At 43.9% G+C, this 23,746-nt stretch overlaps 1 protein-coding gene across 4 annotated transcripts in view; it reads right to left on the minus strand.

The window, feature by feature from the left end:
• Nucleotides 1-23,746, minus strand: part of LOC137433036 (signal peptide, CUB and EGF-like domain-containing protein 2) — a 398,204-nt gene that overhangs the window by 94,881 nt on the left and 279,577 nt on the right. For all 4 annotated transcript variants that reach the window (XM_078783854.1, XM_068125439.2, XM_068125442.2 and 1 more), the window contains one exon: nucleotides 21,889-22,011. In XM_078783854.1, coding sequence (XP_078639980.1) covers nucleotides 21,889-22,011 — 123 coding nt within the window. The remainder of the gene's footprint in view (nucleotides 1-21,888; nucleotides 22,012-23,746) is intronic.

The raw sequence follows: 23,746 nt of genomic DNA on the forward strand, positions 1-23,746 counted from the left end.
TATATGTATTTAAAAATGAAAAACTTAACACTCACCTGTGATGTTATTTCAATAAATAGTGATTTTATTCGGAAAAATACACAAAGTGTGCCATGGCCCAAAGCCTTAACCGGCACTGCTCTTATGTGCATGAAAAGATGGTAGAGCATTAGATGACGAACGAGCCTTTAGCTCTTACACGAGCCTCGATTCTGTATACAAAAATGAGTAAGGTGTCCTATGTTGGTTTTGAAAGGGAAATCGTTTGACACTGAGTGAAGGTTTCTCGGTGAAGTAAATGGACAAAAACCAAATTATTTGTTGAACGGAATTAATTGTAGGTTGTGTTATGTTTTATTTCTGGTACGTGAGCGATCCAACCAGAATTGACTGAATTGACGTTGACAGAATTGACTGAATAGGTTGGGGTTTTTTGACAGAAAAGTTCTTTTTAACCTCTGGTACGTGTCCAAACCAATAACTCTGAGTATCTACACCACATGCGCAACAAAAATGCAAATAACTTGGAATTTCATGAATTAGATTTGTACACCTCCCCCATGCACTGTATGGACCCAAGAGCTCTTAAATGATGTACCATTTAGCATTGTACGTGATTTGGTTACAACGGTCACCCCAATCAGACGCAATCAGGCAACGTGCATTTATATATATATATATATATATATATATATATATATATATATATATATATATATATATATATATATAATTTAGGGTGGCCCTTATTTTTGAAAGTTTGAAATGTTAAGCTTTCACCCTCTACAACTGGTCCATTTGCCCTAACAACACACCAGGCCAAATGTCAGCTAAATTCATAAATATTTAGAGGTAGTCCAGCACCCTTGAACATTTCCCCCTGTAGGCCATGTGATTGAGGTCACGTAACACTAAAAACACATATCACAGATAATACAGTATGTATCACAGAAATAAATAAACACCGTTTGATAAAACATGCTTATGAATAATTATCACATCTATTAACGAGAAAAAAAAGAATATATATATATACTGAAACGCAAAAGAAACTTACCACCTTTGAAACCTTTAAATATCAACAATAACACTGCGTGTAGTAAATGTGTGAACTTATTTGTGGACAATAGTGTCCTCGCTGTCAGACAAAACGGTCACGGATGGTCACTTGAACCTTCAATGGTCACTTCATAGCACAGCTGTTGAACAGCCGTTTTGACTGTCAGTGATTAGCCAAGGGGTACGGGATGATTTTAATGAGCTGCACGTGATGTCTTGATATTGGCTTTAAAAAGGCCAGTGCAAAATGGGCATTTTGACCGAAAAATTTGACCATTTTGACCAACTTCAAAAAGACCGAAAACACAAAAGAAACGTACCACCTTTGAAACCTTTAAATATCAACAATAACACTGCGTATAGTAAATGTGTGAACTTATTTGTGGACAATAGTGTCCTCACTGTCAGACAAAACGGTCACGGATGGTCACTTGAACCTTCAATGGTCACTTCATAGCACAGCTGTTGAACAGCCGTTTTGACTGTCAGTGATTAGCCAAGGGGTACGGGATGATTTTAATGAGCTGCACGTGATGTCTTGATATTGGCTTTAAAAAGGCCAGTGCAAAATGGGCATTTTGACCGAAACATTTGACCATTTTGACCATTTTGACCAACTTCAAAAAGACCGAAAACGCAAAAGAAACTTACCACTTGTTTGAAATGTAATAAAATTGTAACAGTTCAAAATAAAACAAACCAACAATTGCTAATTGAAACATTGGCATTTTATTGATGACATGTCAAGTTTTTGACCAAGATACACCATCTCATCAGTTTGTTCTACAGTACAGAACAGCACAGGGTGCAATGTCAGTCCCCTTTCAATAGCGTGTATGGACACCATTGTTTTGGATACAGGCAGTGCATCGTCGGCGTATACTGCCTACCAGTCTTTGGATGGATTGCTGCTGGATTCTGTCCCACTCAGTCCTCAATGTCTGAAGCAGCTCTGCCCGTGTCCTGGCCCTGCCAACTACGCATCTCCCAAGCTCATCCCACAGGTGCTCTATGGGATTCAGGTCAGGGGAGAGCGCAGGCCACTGCATGGTGTTGATGTTCTCGCCTTGGAGAAATGCAGTGGTAAAGCGAGCAGCATGGGGACGAGCGTTGTCATGCTGAAAGGTTCTCAGTTCTGGGTGGTCTCGCAAGAATGGCAGCAGATGAGGTCGCAGGATGTTATCCACATACCGCTGGGCGTTAAGATTCCCATCCACAACCACCAGTGGCGTCCTGTACCGGCCTGATATGGCTGCCCACACCATCACACTTGGGCCACCCCACCTGTTGGCTTGACGCACGCAACAATCGGCATATCGCTCGCCAGTTCTTCTCCAGACACGCTCACGCCCATCAGGACTGTCCACACAGAACCTTGACTCTTCGCTGAAAGCGACCTCGTTCCACTGCGCCAAGGTCCACCGCTGATGCTGCTGGCACCATCTCTGACGGTTGCGGCGATGGGCAACCGTCATCACGGGGCCTCTGTATGGTCTTCTGGCAGTCAGACCATAGTCATGCAGTCGTCTTCGTGCAGTATCATTGGAGATCCGTGGGTTTGCACCCCCGGAGTTTCTGCCGCAGTGCGGGATGCTGGACGGAATCGATCCCGCAGGTGACTTCGGACCATCTGCCTGTCCTGCCTTGCAGTGGTGACTCTTGGCCTCCCTGATCGAGGTCTGTCATCTGCAGAGTTGTGGAGGGTGTCTCTGTCCACCAGGGCCGATATCGTCTGGTGTGAACAGCCAAGGCGACGTGCCACCTCACGGTAGTTCAGTCCGCCTTGCAGCATGCCCAGGGCACGATGCCGTTGATCACTTGACAATCGTGGCATGTTGATTGAAATGCCCATTTTGCACTGGCCTTTTTAAAGCCAATATCAAGACATCACGTGCAGCTCATTAAAATCATCCCGTACCCCTTGGCTAATCACTGACAGTCAAAACGGCTGTTCAACAGCTGTGCTATGAAGTGACCATTGAAGGTTCAAGTGACCATCCGTGACTGTTTTGTCTGACAGTGAGGACACTATTGTCCACAAATAAGTTCACACATTTACTACATGCAGTGTTATTGTTGATATTTAAAGGTTTCAAAGGTGGTAAGTTTCTTTTGCGTTTCAGTATATATAATCTTGATTCTTGAAGGTGCCTGGACTACCTCTAAATATAAACAGACTTGTATGAAATTTTGAGTGCAGTGTTGCTATCCCACATGGATCATATGTAGGCCATGAGAACATTCAAAGTAACATTTTAAAATTTTCACCCCGTTTAAGGGCCACCCTAATATATATATATATTGTTACGTGCTCCTCCCCGACCCCCTGGTCAAGATGTACCTCCGAGCCCCGAGAGGAGCCACGGCAGAAAAATGTGTTATTCCGTGTCAAAGATCAATATTGAAACCACACCAAGGGTTATCAACAAACAAATAATGTATTAAAAATCACACAGGAATAACGATACAACAATGATAGCAATCAACCATACAATCAACACATCTTATGATGGTACCATCAGTTAGTGTAAGATAACTCGCTGTGCTCCAAGTGAGTGAAAAATAACACTCCCCAATGTCTCTATAACTCAAAGGTGATCCCCTCCAGCGAGTGTCAGAGCGAGATCTAATCGAAACCCGAACCCCGTTCAGATGACGGTCCCGGTCACACTGCCACAACAGCTCACAGGCGTAGGCGGCCGAAGTGGCGTAAAAAGTCACGTGGTCCAACACCGTGCAAGGCAAACTCACGGAGGAATGGGAAATCCAAAGGCGCCCTCCAGATGTGAACGTTCACGGTTCAGTCGGCGAACCGCAGATTACTCTTCAAACTCAGCGTTGCACACACACATCCCCGACATACGACAGGATGGTGAAAAAAACTGACGCGTAGCGAAGACCTTTTGCGATGAACAAAGCGAGGGTCAAAATGGCCGACGGCTCATACTTGAGTCGAAATGACCCAGCGATGATTCATCAGAATCCCAACGCCAAACCTGACCACGCAGGTTTATCAATCCCAGCGATAACACCTATCGCAGGAATTCCTTTCAAGGAAACTCAAAGTTCACTCGTGACTTTCGTTCGACAATGCTCGCTCCGGAGCTTGAAGCGACCAGCTTCTTGTCTGACTTTTTGCCCCGCCTTCTTTTCCTCCTCCTCTTCCTCGTCTTCCGGTTCCCGATCCGGTTTCCTGTCTCTTTTTAACATTAACACTTTTATCCTTTGCAAACAGTTCATGAACAATAAACCTTTTCAAGACAATAGTACATAGAATCAGAAATATTTCAAGTGGATGAAAACCACAACAACGGAAGTGACGAATCCGTAACAATATATATATATATATATATATATATATGTGTGTACTGTATAGTATATCATTAACAACAAAGCGTATAAAAGCATTTGTCCGTATGTTACATTCCACGGCCACGTTCCTCTATCCCCTTTTACCCCACAAGGTCTTAAGCTTGGGCAACACGGTTTTACTGAAGGTGCCGTTTTCCAGGAACCGAGCCTCGTGTTGGACGAGGGTATACTGTATCTTGTTCGTATAACTTTTCGAATGTCGCACGGAATTTTATGTCATTCTCGCTCTTCATGTTATTTTTCATTTATTGTTTCAACACAAAAGCTTGTTCATGCACAATTTAACAACTATATGCACAATTATTTAAGTAGGTTCTTTTTGTGTGGTGAGCAAATTGAAAAAACCTCCAGTCATGTATGCTCAAAGCACTATGTCATCGCACAATACGAGAATGTTTTAGTCATTGCATCCAAAAGAAAAGAAAAACTGTTCTCAACACCAGGTGCTCAAGAGCCCTTCAATCACCTTACATCCTAAAATACTCTCGGGAGCATTTTTCGACATCACCGACATTCCACATTTATTAAGGAATGACCAAAGCACGAGCATATGTGAAATAAAATGCACCCATTTTAACAGCTCAATAATAATGATGGCAAGGTTCAGATTACTTGGCTTGAAAATAATTGTTTATAAATAAATGCCACTAAGCTTGTTGGTGAAACATGTAATTGGACTGGCAGATGAGAACTAATGTACCTGCTACTGAGACGTTTTATTCTGGGTTTTATATATATGTTTTAATGCAGAAGTCGAGACTGATGGAAGGGATAAATCCGCAGGGGTTCCACTCCCAGTATAATCGGAGCCGTTTGTAAAAGCACAGTTGTGATGGGAGAGTGGATATCCTTCGAGTGAGATGTTAAGCCAGGTGTCTTTCTGCAATGAAATTGACTTGAAATATCCCATGCAGCATTAGCAGCAGTGATGATGAAAGTGGTGTCATTAATAACTTTGGTGGTATTTCTATGCAGATATGTTTTACCAGTGGTGAAAGTGGTGTTTGTAATGTTTTGGCAGGATCCGAGCTACTCTGTCACCAATGTGGGTGTGTCTGTCGTTGGATGTTGTCTAAATACGCTGGAGGTGGAGCGGAGTCCTCCCAGGGCTCATGGTGTCTATCTCCGTTTTGGTAAGGGATCACGGTTCATGGACCAAGATGTGAAGTTTTTTTGTTCTCAAAGTTTTGTTCTAAGGGTTCTTTTCAGGATCGTCACTGAGGCCTGAACAGCTTCCAAGTGTGTGTGTGTGTGTGTGTGTGTGTGTGTGCGTGTGTGCGTGCGCGTGCGCGTGCGTGTGTGCGTGCGTGTGTGCATGCGCGTGTGTGTGCATGTGTGCGTGCGTGTGTGGGTTTGTGTGTGTGCGTGCGTGCGTGTGTGGGTGTACGTGCGTGAAGTTATACTTCCTTCCGACTAAAGGTTTGTGCATGCATCTAAGAATGAGCAGCATCAATGTTTCCATTGTTATTCATAGTCTGGATGCCAATGCCATCTGTAGAGCCCTTGGTAGTTCGGGCATTAGCTTGTTTTCTTGCACTATTAAGGCCAATGACAGCAGACTTGGGTCAAATAAACACAATGCAGGAAATTGGAATTTGGCCAGAGTACTTGAACACAACAAACTACTCCAAAATAAAGTGTGGGCTCTGTACCATCTCTCCAAAGGAAGGCATTCTCAATGAAACCATGCTCTGTATGCATCGCACAAGGACAACAGTTTAGGGTCAGATCCCCGGCAGGATAGATTGATTGCAGATTAAGGTAGTAAGATAGGTATGAATGGTCTTCCAGAGGAACAATCGTACGATGTGATACATACCAAAGACATGTTACAGGTGTCCGGACAAGCTTCTAATATTTCCTTGTAGAGCAATGAGGAATAAACAGATGCTGCTCTTTCAATGAGATGAGGAATCAATTGGCACACGATGGATGAAATACTTAGTGACAAATAGGTTTTTTTCAGGGAGAGCATCAAGGTAAATGATGGAACTCTAAATGGACTATAAACACTGGATCCAAGATGCTGCTTTAGGGTATGCCGTGGAGAGACCTGATGAGATTCCATCAATAAAAAGACGGTTTGGTAATGCAGACAAAGTGCAAAAGCCATGAATGGCGAGAGCCTTGAATGAAATAGGGCATTTTAGAGAATGGTATCATATAGTGTCAAAAGTACAGAATATGTCTTCTGCAACTGCAGTGACCACCTTCTTGAGGATCAGAGATTTTGTACTAATACAGAGGTGCTTATAGATTCACGCAAAAATGTTTTTATTTTATGACCACTCAGATTCTGGCTTTTTCGGACAACATGTTTCAGACACTTGTTTGTTTTTATGATAAAAATGCATGACCTTTGCTATCCAAGATGCAGCTTGGCCAGGTCAGTGTTGCTATCGGATCACGGAGTTTGTGATATTGGAGTCGAAAATGAAAACCAATATGGCGTGTTAATATATCAACTCAGTACTGTTGACCTTGCCCAACGTATAATGTGTAATAGCTTCTCCGTGACCCAAATCATTTTATTTAAAAGCGAATTTGAACTTGATATGAACTTGTGTCTATTTTCATCACCATTTCTAACCTCTTTAAAGCAGTCATTGTCTAGTTTGTTTTTCTTTGTCAGAACAATCCTCTCCAATAAGTTCTGTCACTCAAGCTCTTGGGTCTCACAATCTGCCATGATCTTTCCTGGGAAAACCACATTTCCAAGCTGGCATCTAAAGACAGTCGCCGACTGGGCATCCTCCGTAGTGCGAAGTCCTTCCTTGGAACACCTGAGCTCCTCACCACATACAAGGCTTTCATCCGCAGCTCAATGGAGTACTGCTCTCCCTTCTGGGCTGGTGCTCCTACCTCACACCTAGATCGGCTTCACGCTGTTGAAACCAAAGCATTCAGAATCATTGGAATCTCCCGCGATGAAGCTAACTCTGAGGGCCTTTCACTCACTCACCGCAGGCAGGTTGGTGGTCTTTCTGTCTTCTACAGACTCCTCTCTGGCCTAGCCACTCCAGCCCTGTCTGTGCTCTGTCCCCAAAATATTCCTACAGGACACACAAGATCTGCCAGCAACCCTCTTCTGGTTAAACTGCAAAAATCAAGACTCTCTGCTCACCTTCACTCTTTCATTCCTCTTTTCTCCTGCCTCCGGAACAAACTCCCTCACTCTCTTCAATCCCATTCCTCCCTCCAGGTCTTTAAAACAGCTGTTCACCACCATCTCTTATCTTCCCCCATCCAAAACCTCGATCTTTTCTACCCCCGTTAGTTCACCCCAGATCCACTTTTCTGAAATACCGACTTCTTTCCTGGAAGTCCTAGCAGTGTCCATGTGTTTTTTACCTCTCCCACCCCTCCCCCCCCCCCCTTCCCACGCCTCCCCGCCCCCAAGCCCTCTCCCTCGCACAGATGTCCCGATGTCCCTGCTCTCAAATGTTGTACTTGTGTGCTTCCCCCTCTCTCCCCATCTTGTCTCCCGCTCCCTTTATTATGTCGTATGTGTCCATTTGTTTTTTTGTCATTAATGTTAGCTCTTACACTAGCCTCGATCTTGTATCCAAAAAAACAAAAAAAACGAAATTAATAAATAGCCCCAAGCATGCACATGATCATCTCTTGAGGTTGGAGTTCAGACCTCTGCTGATTTTTGGGGACCCCTCCCCCACCCGGGAGACCTCCTGATCTGAAGTCTAAAAATCTAAGGCATGGGGATCCTGCGGACCATCGAGTAGAAGGGCTGTTTCAGGTTTCAGAGAAATTGGTTGGTAAATGAAGGACGAGTATGGATCCTAAGTTTCAGAGGGTAACCCCCTCCCCCTTCCCCGCGACTCCCCTTGACCCCCCATGACCCAAAATTGAAAAATCGAAGCCTGAGTGATTGTGGGGGCCAGAGTCGAAGGGCTGTATCGGGCTGTACAGCAATCGGTTGGTAAATAAGGCACGGATCCAAAGTTTGGGGGGTGACTCCCTCTCCCATCCGTCCGTCCCCTCCCCTCCTCCCCCCCGGGATCCCCCGGGATCTAAAATCGAAAAATTGAAGCCCAAACGATTGTGCAGGCTACTATCTCGTATTCATGTGGCAAGTTTCATAACAATCATCTGGGTGATAAGGGAGTAGCATAAATAGCAAAAAGTTAACAGACGACCAGACGGACAGACATCACGACCCGTTTTATAAGTTCATCTCTTCGAGAATCGAGATGAAATGACCTTAAAATATATTTTAAGTTCCCAGAATTTACAGTGGCTCTTATAAAATGTGTTGGAATACGGCAGCGGTTAAAGGGGGTTACATAGCATAGTTATTTCATTATTAAATGTTCAGTATAAGAGGTACGGTATTTGTGTACAAGGATCACAACATGTCTAAGTATGTGAAGATAGAATTAATTGTGAGCTCTCTATTCTGTAATGTGTCTAGGATTACCCATTGTTATTGTTAAGCCTTTAAATAATTTCTCTGTTATATGTCTAAAGGTTATACGCCTCCAAAGCCAGTCGCCGACTGGGCATCCTCCGTCGTGCGAAGTCCTTCCTCGGCACACCTGAGCTCCTCATCACTTACAAGGCTTTCATCTGCAGCTCAATGGAATACTGTTCTCCCCTATGGGCTGGTGCTCCTGCCTCACACCTGGCTCGGCTTCACGCTGTTGAATCCAAAGCTTTCAAAATCATTGGAATCTCCCGCGATGAAGCTATCTCTGAGGGCCTTTCACTCACTCACCGCAGGCAGGTAGGTGGTCTTTCTGTCTTCTACCGACTCCTCTCCGGCCTTGCTCCCCCAGCTCTCTCTGTGCTCTGTCCCCCAAATATTCCTACAGGTCGCACAAGATCTGCCAGCAACCCTCTGATGGTTAAACTGCCGAAATCTCGGCTCTCTGCTCACCTTCACTCTTTCATTCCTCTTTTCTCCCGCCTGTGGAACAAACTCCCACACTCCCTTCAATCCCTCTCCTCCCTCCAGGTCTTTAAAACAGCTGTTCACCACCATCTCTTATCTTCCCCCATCCATAACCTTGATCTTTTCTACCCCCACTAATTCACCCCAGATCCACCTTGTTTGAAATTCCAACTTATTTCCTGGAAATCCTGGCAGTGTCCATATGTTTATACCTCTCCCACCCCCCCCCTTCACATGCCTCCCCCCCTTCACATGCCTCCCCCCCTTCACATGCCTCCCCCCCAAAGCCCTCTCCCTCCCACAGATCTCTCGATGTCTCCATGTCTCTCGGTCCCTGCTCTCAAATGTTGTGTTTGTGTCCTTCCCCCTCTCTCCCCATCTTGTCTACCGCTCCCGATGTTATTTGTTTTATGTGTCTGTTTGTCTTTCTGTGTGATTAATGTTCGCTCTTTCACGAGCCTCGATCTTGTATACAAAAAAAAAAGAAAAAAAAAAAGGTTTTTTTTTAAAGCGCTCAAAATGAACAAGCGCCGCCAAATGGCAATTGTGGGCAAGTTGATCACCTCAGAGATCTTGAGGTGAAAGCCACTACGGCTCGGCTCGATGTGAAAGCCGTTGCGACTCGTGCTGCAGCCGTAACATCCGAATGAGCCTGCGGATCAGTCAGAAGTGATTAAAAAGGCAGGCGTGCAGAGAGAAAGAAAATCGGAATCGTTTCCTGCAATTGGCCAAAGATACTTCCTGGAATTGGCTAAAGAGGCTTCCGAGAATCAGCTGAGAGGGTTGCAATGTCTCTGGACGCGGAATGTTTGTCCTGCAGTGGAGTTGGGCTGCCTTCAAAGCTCCTGCATGGCTTTGCCATTCACCTCTTCATTGTCTTGTGAATCCCCCAGTCTACCCTAGTAATTGTTGTGTGAATGTGTGAGGAAACGGTTCAGCCGACGTGGTTTTGTGGGTGCTGGGGGTTATTTCTTATCGCCTTGAGGTGAATTATTATCTGTTCATATTGTTGTGGTTTTGGGAAACTGCTGAGAAGTAATGGCAACCACCATACAGCTTCTTTGGAATAGTTATTTCATAGCAGAACATTATCTTAGCCCTTCCCCTCATTTCAGGTTAGTATGTCTTTATGTGTTGGGGAGGGAAAGACAGGCCCTCCACTCTTAAGGGATAATTAGCCAGGCAGATGCACCAAGATTGCATCCACAGTTATTGATTCAAGGTCTTGAAGGACAGAAGACAGACCAAAGACCATTGGGATATGCACCAGGTAAAAGTCCCTTCGAGAGGGCTTGTGGAGGAGGAAGTGACACTCCACCAATCATGGCTTGAGGAACTTTGAGGGAGCTTATGGGGGCGGAGTGACAAACTCGACCAGTCGGGAGTCCAGAAAACACCCCCCCCCCCCCCACTCCCCACCGACCCTCAGCGAGGGCCTGGCAAAAAGGCCTTGCACACGTGATTCTCTCACTTGGCCTTGGACTTTGTTGACTGTGCACGTGGGCTCTTGGTCGGACCCTATCACAGGCCTTTGCACGTGATTCACTCTTTTGGCCGGTCTTTCCCTGCTCTCTGTTGGCTGCCGGACTTCCTTTTGGTGCACGTATGCATCACTTGGAGTCTTTCTGCACGTGACTCCTTGTCTGCTCATGTTCGTGCTGGGGATCGACTTTGCCTGCTCGTGCTTGGGATCGCCTTTGCCTGCTCGTGTTCATGCTAGAGATTTCCTTTGCCTGCTCGTGTTGGGAACTGCCATTTGCCGGCCTGGTGCTCGTTGGTGAGGTCAAGACAAAGGTCGTCACGAGGAGAAGCATCTGGTAATATCGTAACCATTTTGCTAACAGGATCCCAACGTTCATTTCCTTCCCCCTCCCCCGTGAATGTGTGCTGGGCTCCCTTGTTGTGTTTATTCGTAGTAATCGTCATAAGGCGTAGATTAAGCTTTGTTTCTGCCTCTTGTACCTTTTTCTTTCCTACCGATAAATTGCACTGTACATATTTGTAAATAAATCGAATCGTTAATTGTTTCCTTTCCGTGAATGTCCTTTCTTCCATTGGTCCGCCATTGCTCGCACCCAGAGTAGCGATCGGCCGTAACAAAATTAGCATTAGCCCGGCGGTTACCAACGGTTGCTCGGCCGTCTAAATTTCCATCCAGGAACAAAAGAAGGTGGTATACTGCAGGAGGGTACAGTACGTTCCCCGATTGGTACTGTCACGTGGTACAGGTAAGCGGTGTTAGACGATTGGACCCTGCTATCGCGCGACGGACTAATTGGCTTTCGTAGTTGTTCGTTCAGAACCTGCCGAAGAACGAAGTTATTCGTGCGCGGCAGCCTCATGGCCGGTAAGTTCGGGAGGAAACGGAGGCTAACCCCCTCGTAGTGGACCCGAACTCCGGGCCATAACAATATGTACTCTCTCCTCCCATTTATCCTTCTCCATTTATGAAATCTGTTTAATTCCCTTTATTTGTGTTGGCTGGTTCGAGTTTTGTCGTGGTTAAAAAGCATGGCCAGGGGAGATTAGCGCCATTAACCCGACAGTGGGCTTTCAAATGGTGATACAACTCCTTGGGCTTCACTTGGTCCACCATTTATTGATAAAAGGGGAATCTTTCACAGCGACAGATCCTTGTTCGAGCTTTCTGTACGCCAAAAAACCAAAGCAAAGATCTATTCAGCTTTCCCGGCGGACAGAGTATGGTCTCTTTCGATGTTCCATCACTAAATTGGTGATTGTGAGGGTGGAGGATTTGACCTCAAGTCCACTCGGTGGTCCGCCGCAACCTTGGTGTCAGGAGTTGGATTCGGACCCAGAGTGGTGATCTGTTAAGCAATCATCCTTCGAAGAGTGAAAGAAAATCGTTTTGACACAAAAAATTTCGAATTTGTTTTTGGCAGAAAAAATTCAAAATGGCAATTGAGTATGGACTGCACAATGCAGAAGATGGGCAGTATTACCATTTTAATAGAGCAGAGCTGCACTCATGGCATGCCGACAAAGCCTTGGGACAGAGCAAGACCTGTGTCGTACGAAAAAGCCTATGGGGCAGGGCAGGAATGATAGAATGACGCCATGAAGCACAAGGACGTGGGATTGGGGGGAGGAGCATATTGGATTGGAGTACATGTCAAGGATTTAAATTTTTGTTGTACTTAGCGTGCTGCCCCGACACCAACAGCAGGTAATAAACATCACTCTCTTCACTGTGGCTGAGGAGCATATGTCGTAGAGGATGGTATTGCTTTTGAGTCTCGACTGAAGTCCTAAAAACCTGCTCTGATGCTCTTGCACATCCTCTCTCTGCCCTTTTCAACTTATCCTACGGAGGGGACCACACTGCCAGAAAAAATTCACCCCCACCCTCCACCCCAACCCTCAAGTCTCACCATGTACCTATGACCCTTCCAGGGTTAAGATTAGGGTTAGAGCCAGAACTAGAAGGGCTAGATAGCCTAGAGGGATTACACCAATTGGAAGGGGTCAAATAGCTTAGAGGGAACCACAGTAGGTGGGCAAATAGATAGATCAGGTGGGGAGATGGTGTTGTTGAGACAGTTGAATCTTGCCTGCTTGCCGGCCCCTACCTCCATCTACCAACTGCACAACCACCACCATAACTGCTTGCCATACCATTACTACCTACAATACCCCCACCTGCCTTACCTGCCAGTCCTTACCTGCCTGCCATACGTGCCTGTCTGCCGGCCATGGGCCTGTCGTACCAACAATGAACCTTGGGCCAACCGCTTGCCAGGAGGAGGCAGCCTGAAGAGGACTCACCGTGCTGAGAAAAATGAACATTTTAAATGTCATGAATGATTGTGCTGCCACTCCTCCACCTCCCCTTCCCCACTTGTGCAAGTACAGCCTTTCTTTATTAAGAATAATGGGGGGGGGGGGGGGTAGAATTGTTAGGAGTAACTGTGACCTCAACCTCCACATAGTGAGAGAATGTGCAGAAAAAAATAACGACATGTAGAGTAGGGTAATAATGTACAAGTGTGGGGTTAGAATAGGTCGGAATGTGTATATTGTGCCCTCCATAAGTATTGGAACAGTGGAGAGAAATTTGTTATTATTGCTAAATACTCAAGGAATTTGGATTTGAGTTCAAAAGATGAATATGAGGCAAGAGTACAGAAGATCAGCTTTTATTTTGTGGTATTTCTATGCATATATATGTTTTACCATTGTAGAACTTTTTTTGTCCAGTCCCCTCATTCTAGGTTAGCAAAAGTCTTAGAACATAAGACTGGAAGGTGTTTCTTGTTGCCCAGGTGTTTCTTGTTGCATTGATTGTTCACACGTAAAAAAAATCTGTGAATGTCTAGTCTTGGTTTTAGCCTTTGCTTTTGCCTTGGGAGTCTGTCAGTAGGCATAAACCAACATGAAGACCAGAGATGGTCTATGAAAGAAAAACAAGCAATTTGGAAGCTGAAAGGACAGAATAATTCAATTATAACCAAAGCACAAAAATTGGGCAGAGCAAATACAACAATTTGGAATATCTTTAAAAAGAAAGAAGGTGCTAGTGTACTTAGCAACAGGCAATGGCCAAGTCAGCCAAGGAAAACAACTGCAGTTGATGACAGAAAAATCAGAGCTGTGAAGAAAAACCCTAAAACAACTGTCAATGACATCACCACCAACCTCCCATGTGCAGGGGTGAAAGTATCACAATCTACCGTTCACAGAAGACTGGTTAAATTTTACCACCAAGTTCACAAATTTTACTGGTTAAATTTTACCACCAAGTTAAATAGTTAAATGAAGACTAAATTAAATTTACCACCCCAGAATTACAAATTACAGCAGAATTACAAAGGCTACATACACCACAAGATGCAAACCTCTCATCAGCACCAAAATAGAAAGGTCAGATTAGAATTTGCCAAGAAGTACAGAGGTGAGCCAGGGAGTTCTGGAACAAAGTTTTATGTTTTATAGACAGATGAGACCAAGATAAACCTTTACCAAAGTGATGGAAAGGCGAACGTGTGGAGAAAGGAAGGAACGGCATATGATCCAAAGCATACTACTTCATGTGTGAAGCATGGTGATTGGTGGATGTAGTGCCATGGCTTGGGCTTGCATGGCTGCCTCTGGAACTGGCTCGCTCATCTTTAATGACGATGTAACTAATGATGGTAGCAGCTTCGGAAATGTACAGAAACATTTTGTCTGTTTATATACAAGAAAATGCCTCCAAACTCACTGGCCGACGCTTCACCATGCAGGAAGACAATGACCCAAAAACACATTGCCAACGCAACCAAGGAGATCATCAGGGGAAAAAACTGAAGTAAAAAAGGTTTCAGACTGGCCAGGTCAATCTGTGGCATGGGTCCTGTTTCATTTGGTTGAATAACGCATTTTCTACAACTGCTCAAAAACAGGCTAAGGCCTCCTAGATTTGTTCTGTGGTTGCCGCTTTTTTGGATGCTCCCTGTGGATGGTCACGACTCACAACAGACACTACATTAATGTATTTTCTTCCTAATTATGCATATTTATATATTGGAAAATAATTAAACTTTGGAATGTCTTGGAAAATCACAAGTACAGTGCCTTCAGAAAGTATTCACCTCACAACCCTTGACTTTTTCACATTTTGTTGTGTTACAGCCTGAATTTAAAATGGATTAAATTGAGATTTTTTGTCACTGATTGAAACATAAGACCTCATAATTTAAATGTGGAATTACCTTTTTCGAAGTTTTTACAAAACAATTAAAAATTAAATACAGAAATATCAAATTTACATGAGTATTGTCGCGCGAATGCCCTCGGTTAATACCGTGGGCTCGCAGATGGCCAAACTAACTTAAATGGAGGCGTATATTCAATGACGGACTTTAGACTATACAAGCACGGGAGGAAGAAGGAAGAGGAAGAAGCGGCGAGCTCTTACCTGTGGCGATGTCACCGGCAGCCTTCAACCCTGCAAATTAATCTCACACGAACACGGGAGTAATATGTACAAGAAAGGAATATTTATTACGGAACCCGAGAACAATGGAACGTGATGATAAAAACTAAACCCCCTATTGAGCGCTCTTACACACACACTTCAAATACACATGATGGGAGAATGAATTAAAGGAACCGTTGTTTGCGCGTCTGTGCTTATCTGTCTGGATGTGCCGTCCGTCGTCCAACGCGGCTCCAGTTGGTGTGAAGAAAGGCCTCGATGTGCCCCTGCTCGCCCGCTGCCAGGCCCTGAACCACCTGCTCGCCCCGGTCTTGTCTGCTCAGCGGCACGCCTCACTCGCCGGTCACACACGAGGTCCCGTTTGCTCGTAGCACCAAGCCTCGCACCAAGAGCACCAAGCACCAAGAGCACCAAGACAAGACCAAGCCCAAGCACCAAGAGCCCGCGAAGAACCCAGGGAAGAACGAGAATGCCCGCAAGCGAGTCGTTTTGTCACCCGCGGTGTGACGTCCGCTCTCTTCCTCTCCAACCAGTCCCTCACTTATTCGTGGTCTTTCCCGCCTTCTGACGTCACCGGCCCTTACCCTCTAATCAGCAACCTGCTTCTAAGTAGTTGTTTTGCACCTTCCGCACTGATTGGCAGAATGTTCGCGCATTCCGCACTGATTGGCCGAGGTGTCAACGGTCGGTGGCCAATCAGTGTGCCACTTCCTTCCACCTTCCTTTCACCAATCAGTGGCCAGCTTCTTACCTCAACCAATCACACGTTCTCCTGGGCATGGCTATTGCTTGTTGGCCCTTCCAAAGTCATTGTGGCGGCGGGGAATTAATTAATTTGTGCACTAATGGATCTATCTAATGTATATGAGTGCGTTGCCATAAGGGACACTGGGTTGCTCACAGAGGGAATGACACACGAGGGAATTTTACCCATAATCCCTGTACTAATTAGCATGCCCCGCCTCCTCATGGCAGGGACACAGATACAACTTATTCCGACATACGGCTAAACATAGAACTTATTACAGGTATATTCCCTAACACGACAGTCGAGTACCTACCTATGCAGACCTACCTGGATCTAGATATTTCTCTACCCACCGACATCACAGTATTTAACCCTCTAAGTCAACATTTTGTAGAAGTGCCTTTGGCAGCGAATACAGCTTTGAGTCTTCTTGGGTATGTCTGTATCAGCTTTGCACATCTGTATTTGGGGGAGTTTCTCCCATTATTCTTTGCAGATTTGTTCAAGCTCTGTAAAGTTGGATAGGGAGCGTTGGTGAACAGCAATCCTCAAGTCTTTCCACAGATTCTCAATGGAATTCATGTCTGAGATTTGGCTGGGCCACTCAAGGACTTTCACATTCTTGTTTTGAAGCCATTCCAGTGTTGCTTTGGCTGTATGCTTGGGGTCATTGTCCTGTTGTAACATAAATCTTTGCCGCAGTCTATGGTCTTTTGCACTCTGAAGCAGGTTCTCCTCAAAGATCTGCCTGTATTTGGCTCCATTCATTGTTCCCTCTATCCTTACAAGTCACCCAGGACCTGCTGCTGAAAAGCATCCCCATAGCATGATACAGCCACCACCATGCTTCACAGTAGAGATGGAGTTTGATTTGACAGAATATTTTGTCTCATGCTCTCAATCTTTCACATGCCATTTTGCAAACTCCAGGCATGCTGTCATGTACCATTTTCTCAGAAGTGGTTTCCATCTGGTCAATCTTCCATAAAGCCTGGATTTGAGGAGTACTGCAGAGACTGTTGTCCTTCCAGCAGTATCTCCTGTCCCAGCCAAGGATCTCTTTAGTTCTGTCAGAGTAGTTAATGGGTTCTTGGCCAACTCCCTGACCAAAGTCTTTCTTGCCCGGTTGCTCAGTTTGATCAGACAGCCAGCTCTAGGAAGAGTCTGGGTTGTTCCATATTCTTTCCATTTCCTAATGATGGAGCGCACTGTGCTCTTGGGAACTTTCAACACTCTAGAATTTACTTTATACCCTTCCATAGATCTATTCCTCCTCACAATTCTATCTCGGAGTTCTACGGACAGTTCCTTGGACTTCATAGTAGAGTTTCTGCTCTGACATGCACTTTCAACTGTGGAACCTTAATATAGAAAGGTGTGCTTCTTTCTAAATCATGTACAATCAATTGAATTGGCCACAGGTGGACTCCAATCAAGTTGTGGAGACATCTCAAGGATGATCAAAGGAAATTGGATGCACCTGAGCTCAATTTGGAGTGTCATAGCAAAGGGGTTGAACACCTATTGACTCAAAACATTTAAACTTTTCATTTTTAATTATTTTGTTAAAGTTTCCAAAAATAAAATTCCACTTTGACATTTATGGGGTATTCTGTGTAGATTAGTGCCAAAAAAAAAAATTTCAATTCTAAATTAAATCCATTTTAAATTAAGGCTGTAACGCAACAAAATGTGAAAAAGTGAAGGGGTGTGAATACTTTCTGAAGGCATTGTATCTTTTTCGTATCTAATCATATAGTGATCATAAAAGTTCATTAAAAACCCATATTACATCGCCCTTTCCTATATAGGAGAGAATTTGTGGTATTATGGTTCCTTACGCCTTAAGACTTTCCTGTTTTCCTCATAAGAGGGCTCTTGCTTTGATGAACTGCTCAAGCCTGAAACGTCACTTCATTTTCTTTCCCACAGCGGTTGGAATACCTTTCTGAGAATTTTATTAAGAAGCCATTGTCCTTATTTTCCTGCAGACACAGACTCAATCTCGTCTTTATAAATACTACTTTTTAAATGTGTGTGTTAACGAATATACATGGTTCAATTGAGCCAAAACCTATCACAAAACTTTCCAACGATATGTTCTAAAGTACTTTCATATGGCTAAGAACTGCTTGCAAAAGTAGATGTCTGTAAAGGCTATTTTGCCTATCCAGCTTGTATCATGTCACCACCAAAAACCAAAGACACTTATTTCTACCCGATATTGAACATGAGTACCTGACATAACGATTAACAGCCTGAAAAAGGGCTATATATACAAATTGAGGAAGAGGAAGGGGGCATACAAATGCAAAAGCCAAAGCGAAGGTATGCACTCACTTTCCAGAACATGCAGCCAATCTCATATTCTTCCATACCTTAATGTTATCACCTGGTGCTGGCCTAATGGGTAGGGCGGCGGGCTTGGGATCCTAATGTCCTGAGTTCGAATCCCGTTGAATTAACGCCAGGTGGGGTTGACTCAGCCTGTCATCCTCTGAGGTCGGCAAAATGAGTACCAGATAACTGGTTATAGAGAGGCATTAGCGACAGAAGTGCCCACAGAAGAAGGATGCAACCAGCAGCCAGGTGGCTGCACACGAACCACCCACTTAATGTTCAAAATTGAAGGAGGTAACCTGAAGCTAACCACCTTAAATTACAAATACTAGTGGGGTCACCCGTGGGAATCCCACGGGCATGGAGGTGTATCGTTGTGATCGGTGCAGCCGTTTTTGCGGTACCTGGGACAATAACGTTTGGCGGCAGTCCAAGCCTGAAAATGCTGTAGACCAAAGCTGAAATTTGAAAAACAATATAGCCTATTTTACACCAGGGGGTCCCAGGATTACCCACCCAAAATGTTGTTGCGATCGGTTCAGCCGTTTTTGCGGTACCTGGGAACAGATGGATGGACAGACAGACAGACAGACGGACGGACATTTGGTGAATTATAGTAAGCTAACTAAAACTGCGAGCAGTGACGATAGGCTTCCAGGCAATATGGCTGCCAAACCACGTGACTGATGACATTATAGTTTTCCACATTTCTTCCACATGGGTACATGATATGTTTCAAACTTCACATCAATCGGTTAAGTAGTTTCGAGAAATATTTTTTTTATATGTTCCTTCAATCAAAAATGGCTGCCACACCACGTGACTGATGCCATCATCATTTTCAATAATTTTTCCTCATGGGTAGTTGATGAAATCTGTAAATTTTGGATCGGTTAAGTGGTTTCAAAGAAGGAGGTTTTGAAAGTATTTTTTTTATCTCCAAGATGGCCAACATACCACCTGACTGATGATGCCATAGTTCAGAAAAAAATTCTGTATGGCGAGTTGATCGCGCATATAAAGTTTCAGATTGATCCGTTTCGCAGTTCTGGAGAAATAGATTTTCAAATATTTTTTCCTTAAATCCAAGATGGCCACCATATCATATGACTGATGACATCATAGTTAAGAAACATTTTCCTCATGGGAGGGTTATTGTATATATGAAATTTCACATTGATCCATTCAGCGATTCTAGAGAAAGGGTTATTTAATTTTTTGCTTAAATTCAAGATGGCCACCAAAGCACATCAGTGATGATGCCATAGTTCGCAAATATAGTTCCGCCCCCCACCCCCATCAGTAGTTGATCATATGTATAACATTTCGCATTTATCTGTTAAGCGGTTCTCCAGAAAATATTATTTATTTTTTTGCTTAAATTAAATACGGTGGCTAAACCACATGACTGATAATGTCTTCCTCTTTGGTCGTAGTCAACGTTTTTGCGCTGAATGGATTTCTCTCATTGCCCCTTCCTGTTTGGGCTGGAGTTCCCCAAGGTAGTGTTTTGGGCCCGGTGCTTTTTCTGGTCTTCATCAATGATCTCTCTGACTCTCTGGAAAATCCTCTCTATCTCTTTGCTGATGACTCCACTATCTGCGGCTCCATTCCTCATCCCTGAGATCGGCAGTCTGCAGCCTCCTCACTCTCTGCAGACCTGGGCAAAATCACAGTCTGGTCAAACAAGTGGAACATGTCTTTCAATCCTGACAAATCTCACTCTCTTACTATGCCTCTCCGAAAAGATCGACTGGAAAACCCTCCCATCTACTTTCTCAACAATCCTCTCCAAGAAGTTCTGTCGCTCAAGCTTTTGGGTCTCACTATCTGCCATGATCTTTCTTGGGAAAACCACATTTCCAAGCTGGCCTCCAAAGCCAGTCGCCGACTGGGCATCCTCCATCATGCGAAGTCCTTCCTTGGCACACCTGAGCTCCTCACCACATACAAGGCTTTCATCCGCAGCTCAATGGAATACTGTTCCCCCCCTCTGGGCCGGTGCTCCTGCCTCACACCTAGATCGACTTCACGCTGTTGAAACCAAAGCTTTCAGAATCATTGGAATCTCCTGCGATGAAGCAAACTCCGAGGGCCTTTCACTCACTCACCACAGGCAGGTTGGTGGTCTTTCTGTCTTCTACCGACTCCTCTCCAGGCTTGCTCCCCCAGCTCTCTCTGTGCTCTGTCCCCCAAATATTCCTACAGGTCACACAAGATCTGCCAGCAACCCTCTTATGGTTAAAACTGCCAAAATCTAGGCTCTCTGCTCACCTTCACTCTTTTATTCCCCTTTTTCCCCGCCTCTGGAACAAACTCCCCCACTCCCTTCAATCCCACTCCTCCCTCCAGGTCTTTAAAACAGCTGTTCACCACCATCTCTTATCTCCCCCCATCCAAAACCTTGATCTTTTCTACCCCCGCTAATTCACCCCAGATACACTTTTTCGAAATACCAACTTCTTTCCTGGAAGTCCTTGCAGTGTCTATGTGTTTTATACCTCTCCCACCTCCCCCCAAGCCTTCTCCCTCCCACAGATCTCTCGATGTCCCTGCTCTCAAATGTTGTGTTTGTGTCCTTCGCCCTCTCTCCCCATCTTGTCTACCGTTCCCCTTATTTTGTGTTTTATGTGTCGGTTTAACTTTTTGTGTGATTAATGTTAGCTCTTTCACGAGCCTCGATCTTGTATACAAAAAAACAAAAAACAACAACAAAAAAGTCTTCATTTTTGGGATTTTTTCCAAATGGTTATGCGATCATATATATTTCAAGTATTGTGTCCATCGCATAAGTTGTTTCGGAGAGGGTTTTTAAAGTTTTATTTTGAAATCCAATATGGCTGCCAAACCATGTGACCAATTAATTTTTTTTTTGCAAACTTACATCCCCATGGGTAATCAATCATATTTCTAAAATTTCGCATTGATCCGTTTCGTACTGTCGGTGAAGATTGTTCAAGGTTTCGATAAATCCAAAATCGCGGCCCAAAAAGGTCAAAGTTCAAAAAACAAAATTCGTCATGCACTAATTTACATAGTAATATGTAATTTACATATCATGCACTAATTTACATAGCTATATCATGCACTAATTTACTTGTACAATTATAATAAGTTAGTTTTGTAGAGCGAGCTATTCTCCACACTTTTGGTGAGAATAATTAAAAAAATTCCTAGGAAGAACAATAGACTGCAATGGGAACCTCACTGGAAGCCTAATTATTTTCCCAACTACAGAATCCAAGATAAAAGGTGATTTCAAGGATACAAGGTCGCAATGTTGGGATCAGTTCGAATATCATGACAAAAGTAGCGCAGCAAACTGCAGAAGCAGTTCAAACCATTTTGTTCGGTAGTTGTGATCTGATCACCAACTCCACATATCCCTTGAACAAATAAACCTAATCGATGTTGAGCTTTGAGCAAAATTACAACATAGCATGATCCAAACGTGAGGATATATTCACCTGAAATGAAACTGATGTCAGGTGATTAAACACAGCTCATTGCGCATACCAGAAATGTTTGAAATGAAATCCTCACCAATGCAGTCCTTCTTGTTCCAGTGCAAATGGTAGCTCTTCCAGCAACGGCACTCAAAGCTACCGGCCGAGTTGACGCATTGTTGCTGGCAGCCGCCGTTGTTCATGCTGCACTCGTTGATGTCTGCAGGCATGTTTTCGCAATGTCGATCTCGCTACGGTAAATGTCACAGCAAAACCTACATTCCCAATCATTCTGGATATTGTTTGGCCTTTATGAAGTTCATGCTCTAGGGAGTATTTGGTGCGGAGGGGAGGAGCGGAGGTGGGGGAGAGAGGGTGGGAAATGTGTACAGAACATTGATAGATCTAAGGTGTAGTTCAAGACGAAAACAAAAGTGCCACTTACAATGATGTAACTGATTGGTTTCTGACTCTACAATTCACACTTACTGAACAAATAGCACAAATGAATGAGGGCAACCGAATCTAAACATTCCATTTGTAAATTCCAAACAAAGAGAAGCTCAACTTGTACAATCATAAATAATCATTATATGAAACAAAAAACCTTTTTTTAAGGAAGAATTATGGGCCACTATTATTAAGTCCAGGCTCCTAATTAATTATAGTACGGCCTCATTATTAATTGGTGGTTACTCCCCACATCTCCCCCAGATTATTATTGTTACTAGCAGAGAACCCATCTTACAGGTGATCCTGTTCCAAGCATGCAACACGTTCTTCTGACACATCCTTTTATTTGGGTGGTGTATAGAGAAGAGACCGCTGCCTTGATTGCTTCCAAAAATAATTGTTATGCCTTGATCGCTTGTTATATGTTACATAGGGAACACGTGATTTGAAATGACGCTTGTTATATGTTACATGGGGAATACGTGATTTTAAATGACGCTTGTTGTATTGCTACATACACGCCTGTTATATGTTGCATGGGGGAACACGTGCTTGTAGATGAAGGAGGAATAAAAAAAATTTTGTGTAAAATTAATTCGATTCTCATTGGGCATTTTATGGTAAATGTGTTGATGTGTTCAGTAGCTGTTTGAAACTTTCTGAGAATGGGGAAAGTGTGGAATTATAAAAGTGAAATGCCAGTGCAAAACTACAAGCATTAAGGATTTAAGTAAAAAGTTAAGGATTATTGGTATATGCAACTATCCTCAACTTAAGGCTATTCTTAAGGGGAAAGTTAAGGAAATCCTTAACTTTCCCTTAAGGATGATTTATGCAACCAGGCCATAAACTCCACCCACCTTCGGTGGCAGAAGTAATAAACTTAGCAATGAGAATCAAATGAATTTTACACAAGAATCATTTTATTCCTCCTTCATCCGCAAGCACGTGTTACCAATGCAACATATAACAAGCGCCATTTAAAATTATGTGATCATTACGTGTTCTTACTTTTGGACACCTCTTCCTATCTCTAATCTGATTGGTTGCCTGGCATAGCAACGGCTCCTCAGGATTTCCTTAACTCCAAGGGCATCCTTGTCCTTAAGGATTGTTTATGCAACAGTACTTAAGGAAATCTTTAGCTAAGGAATCCCAGCGTACCTCAAGGGAAATCTTTCCTTAAGGTTAAGGGAGTTTTATGCAACCGGGCCCAAGGCTTGAAACCTAAAGCCTATACGTACTGTCTGAGGCCTATACATACTGTCTAAGGCCTATACGTACTGTCTCCTCCTTCACAAGATCCATGATGCCTATCGGCTCCAACCTTTCAATATTTGATGAGCCTTTTAACAGTCACTTAGGTTGTTTCCGACTGAATGGAAAACTTATATGGAGGGCATGGCGATTGTGAATGACACTTCCGAAGATGTCTTAGGCTTATCATACATAGCACAAGAATGGCGGATGAATGATTTTTTTTTCAGGTTACAATTGTGGAT

This window comes from Myxine glutinosa, chromosome 8 (genome assembly GCF_964187855.1).
Source record: "Myxine glutinosa chromosome 8, kmMyxGlut1.1, whole genome shotgun sequence".
Taxonomy (NCBI): Eukaryota; Metazoa; Chordata; class Myxini; order Myxiniformes; family Myxinidae; genus Myxine; species Myxine glutinosa.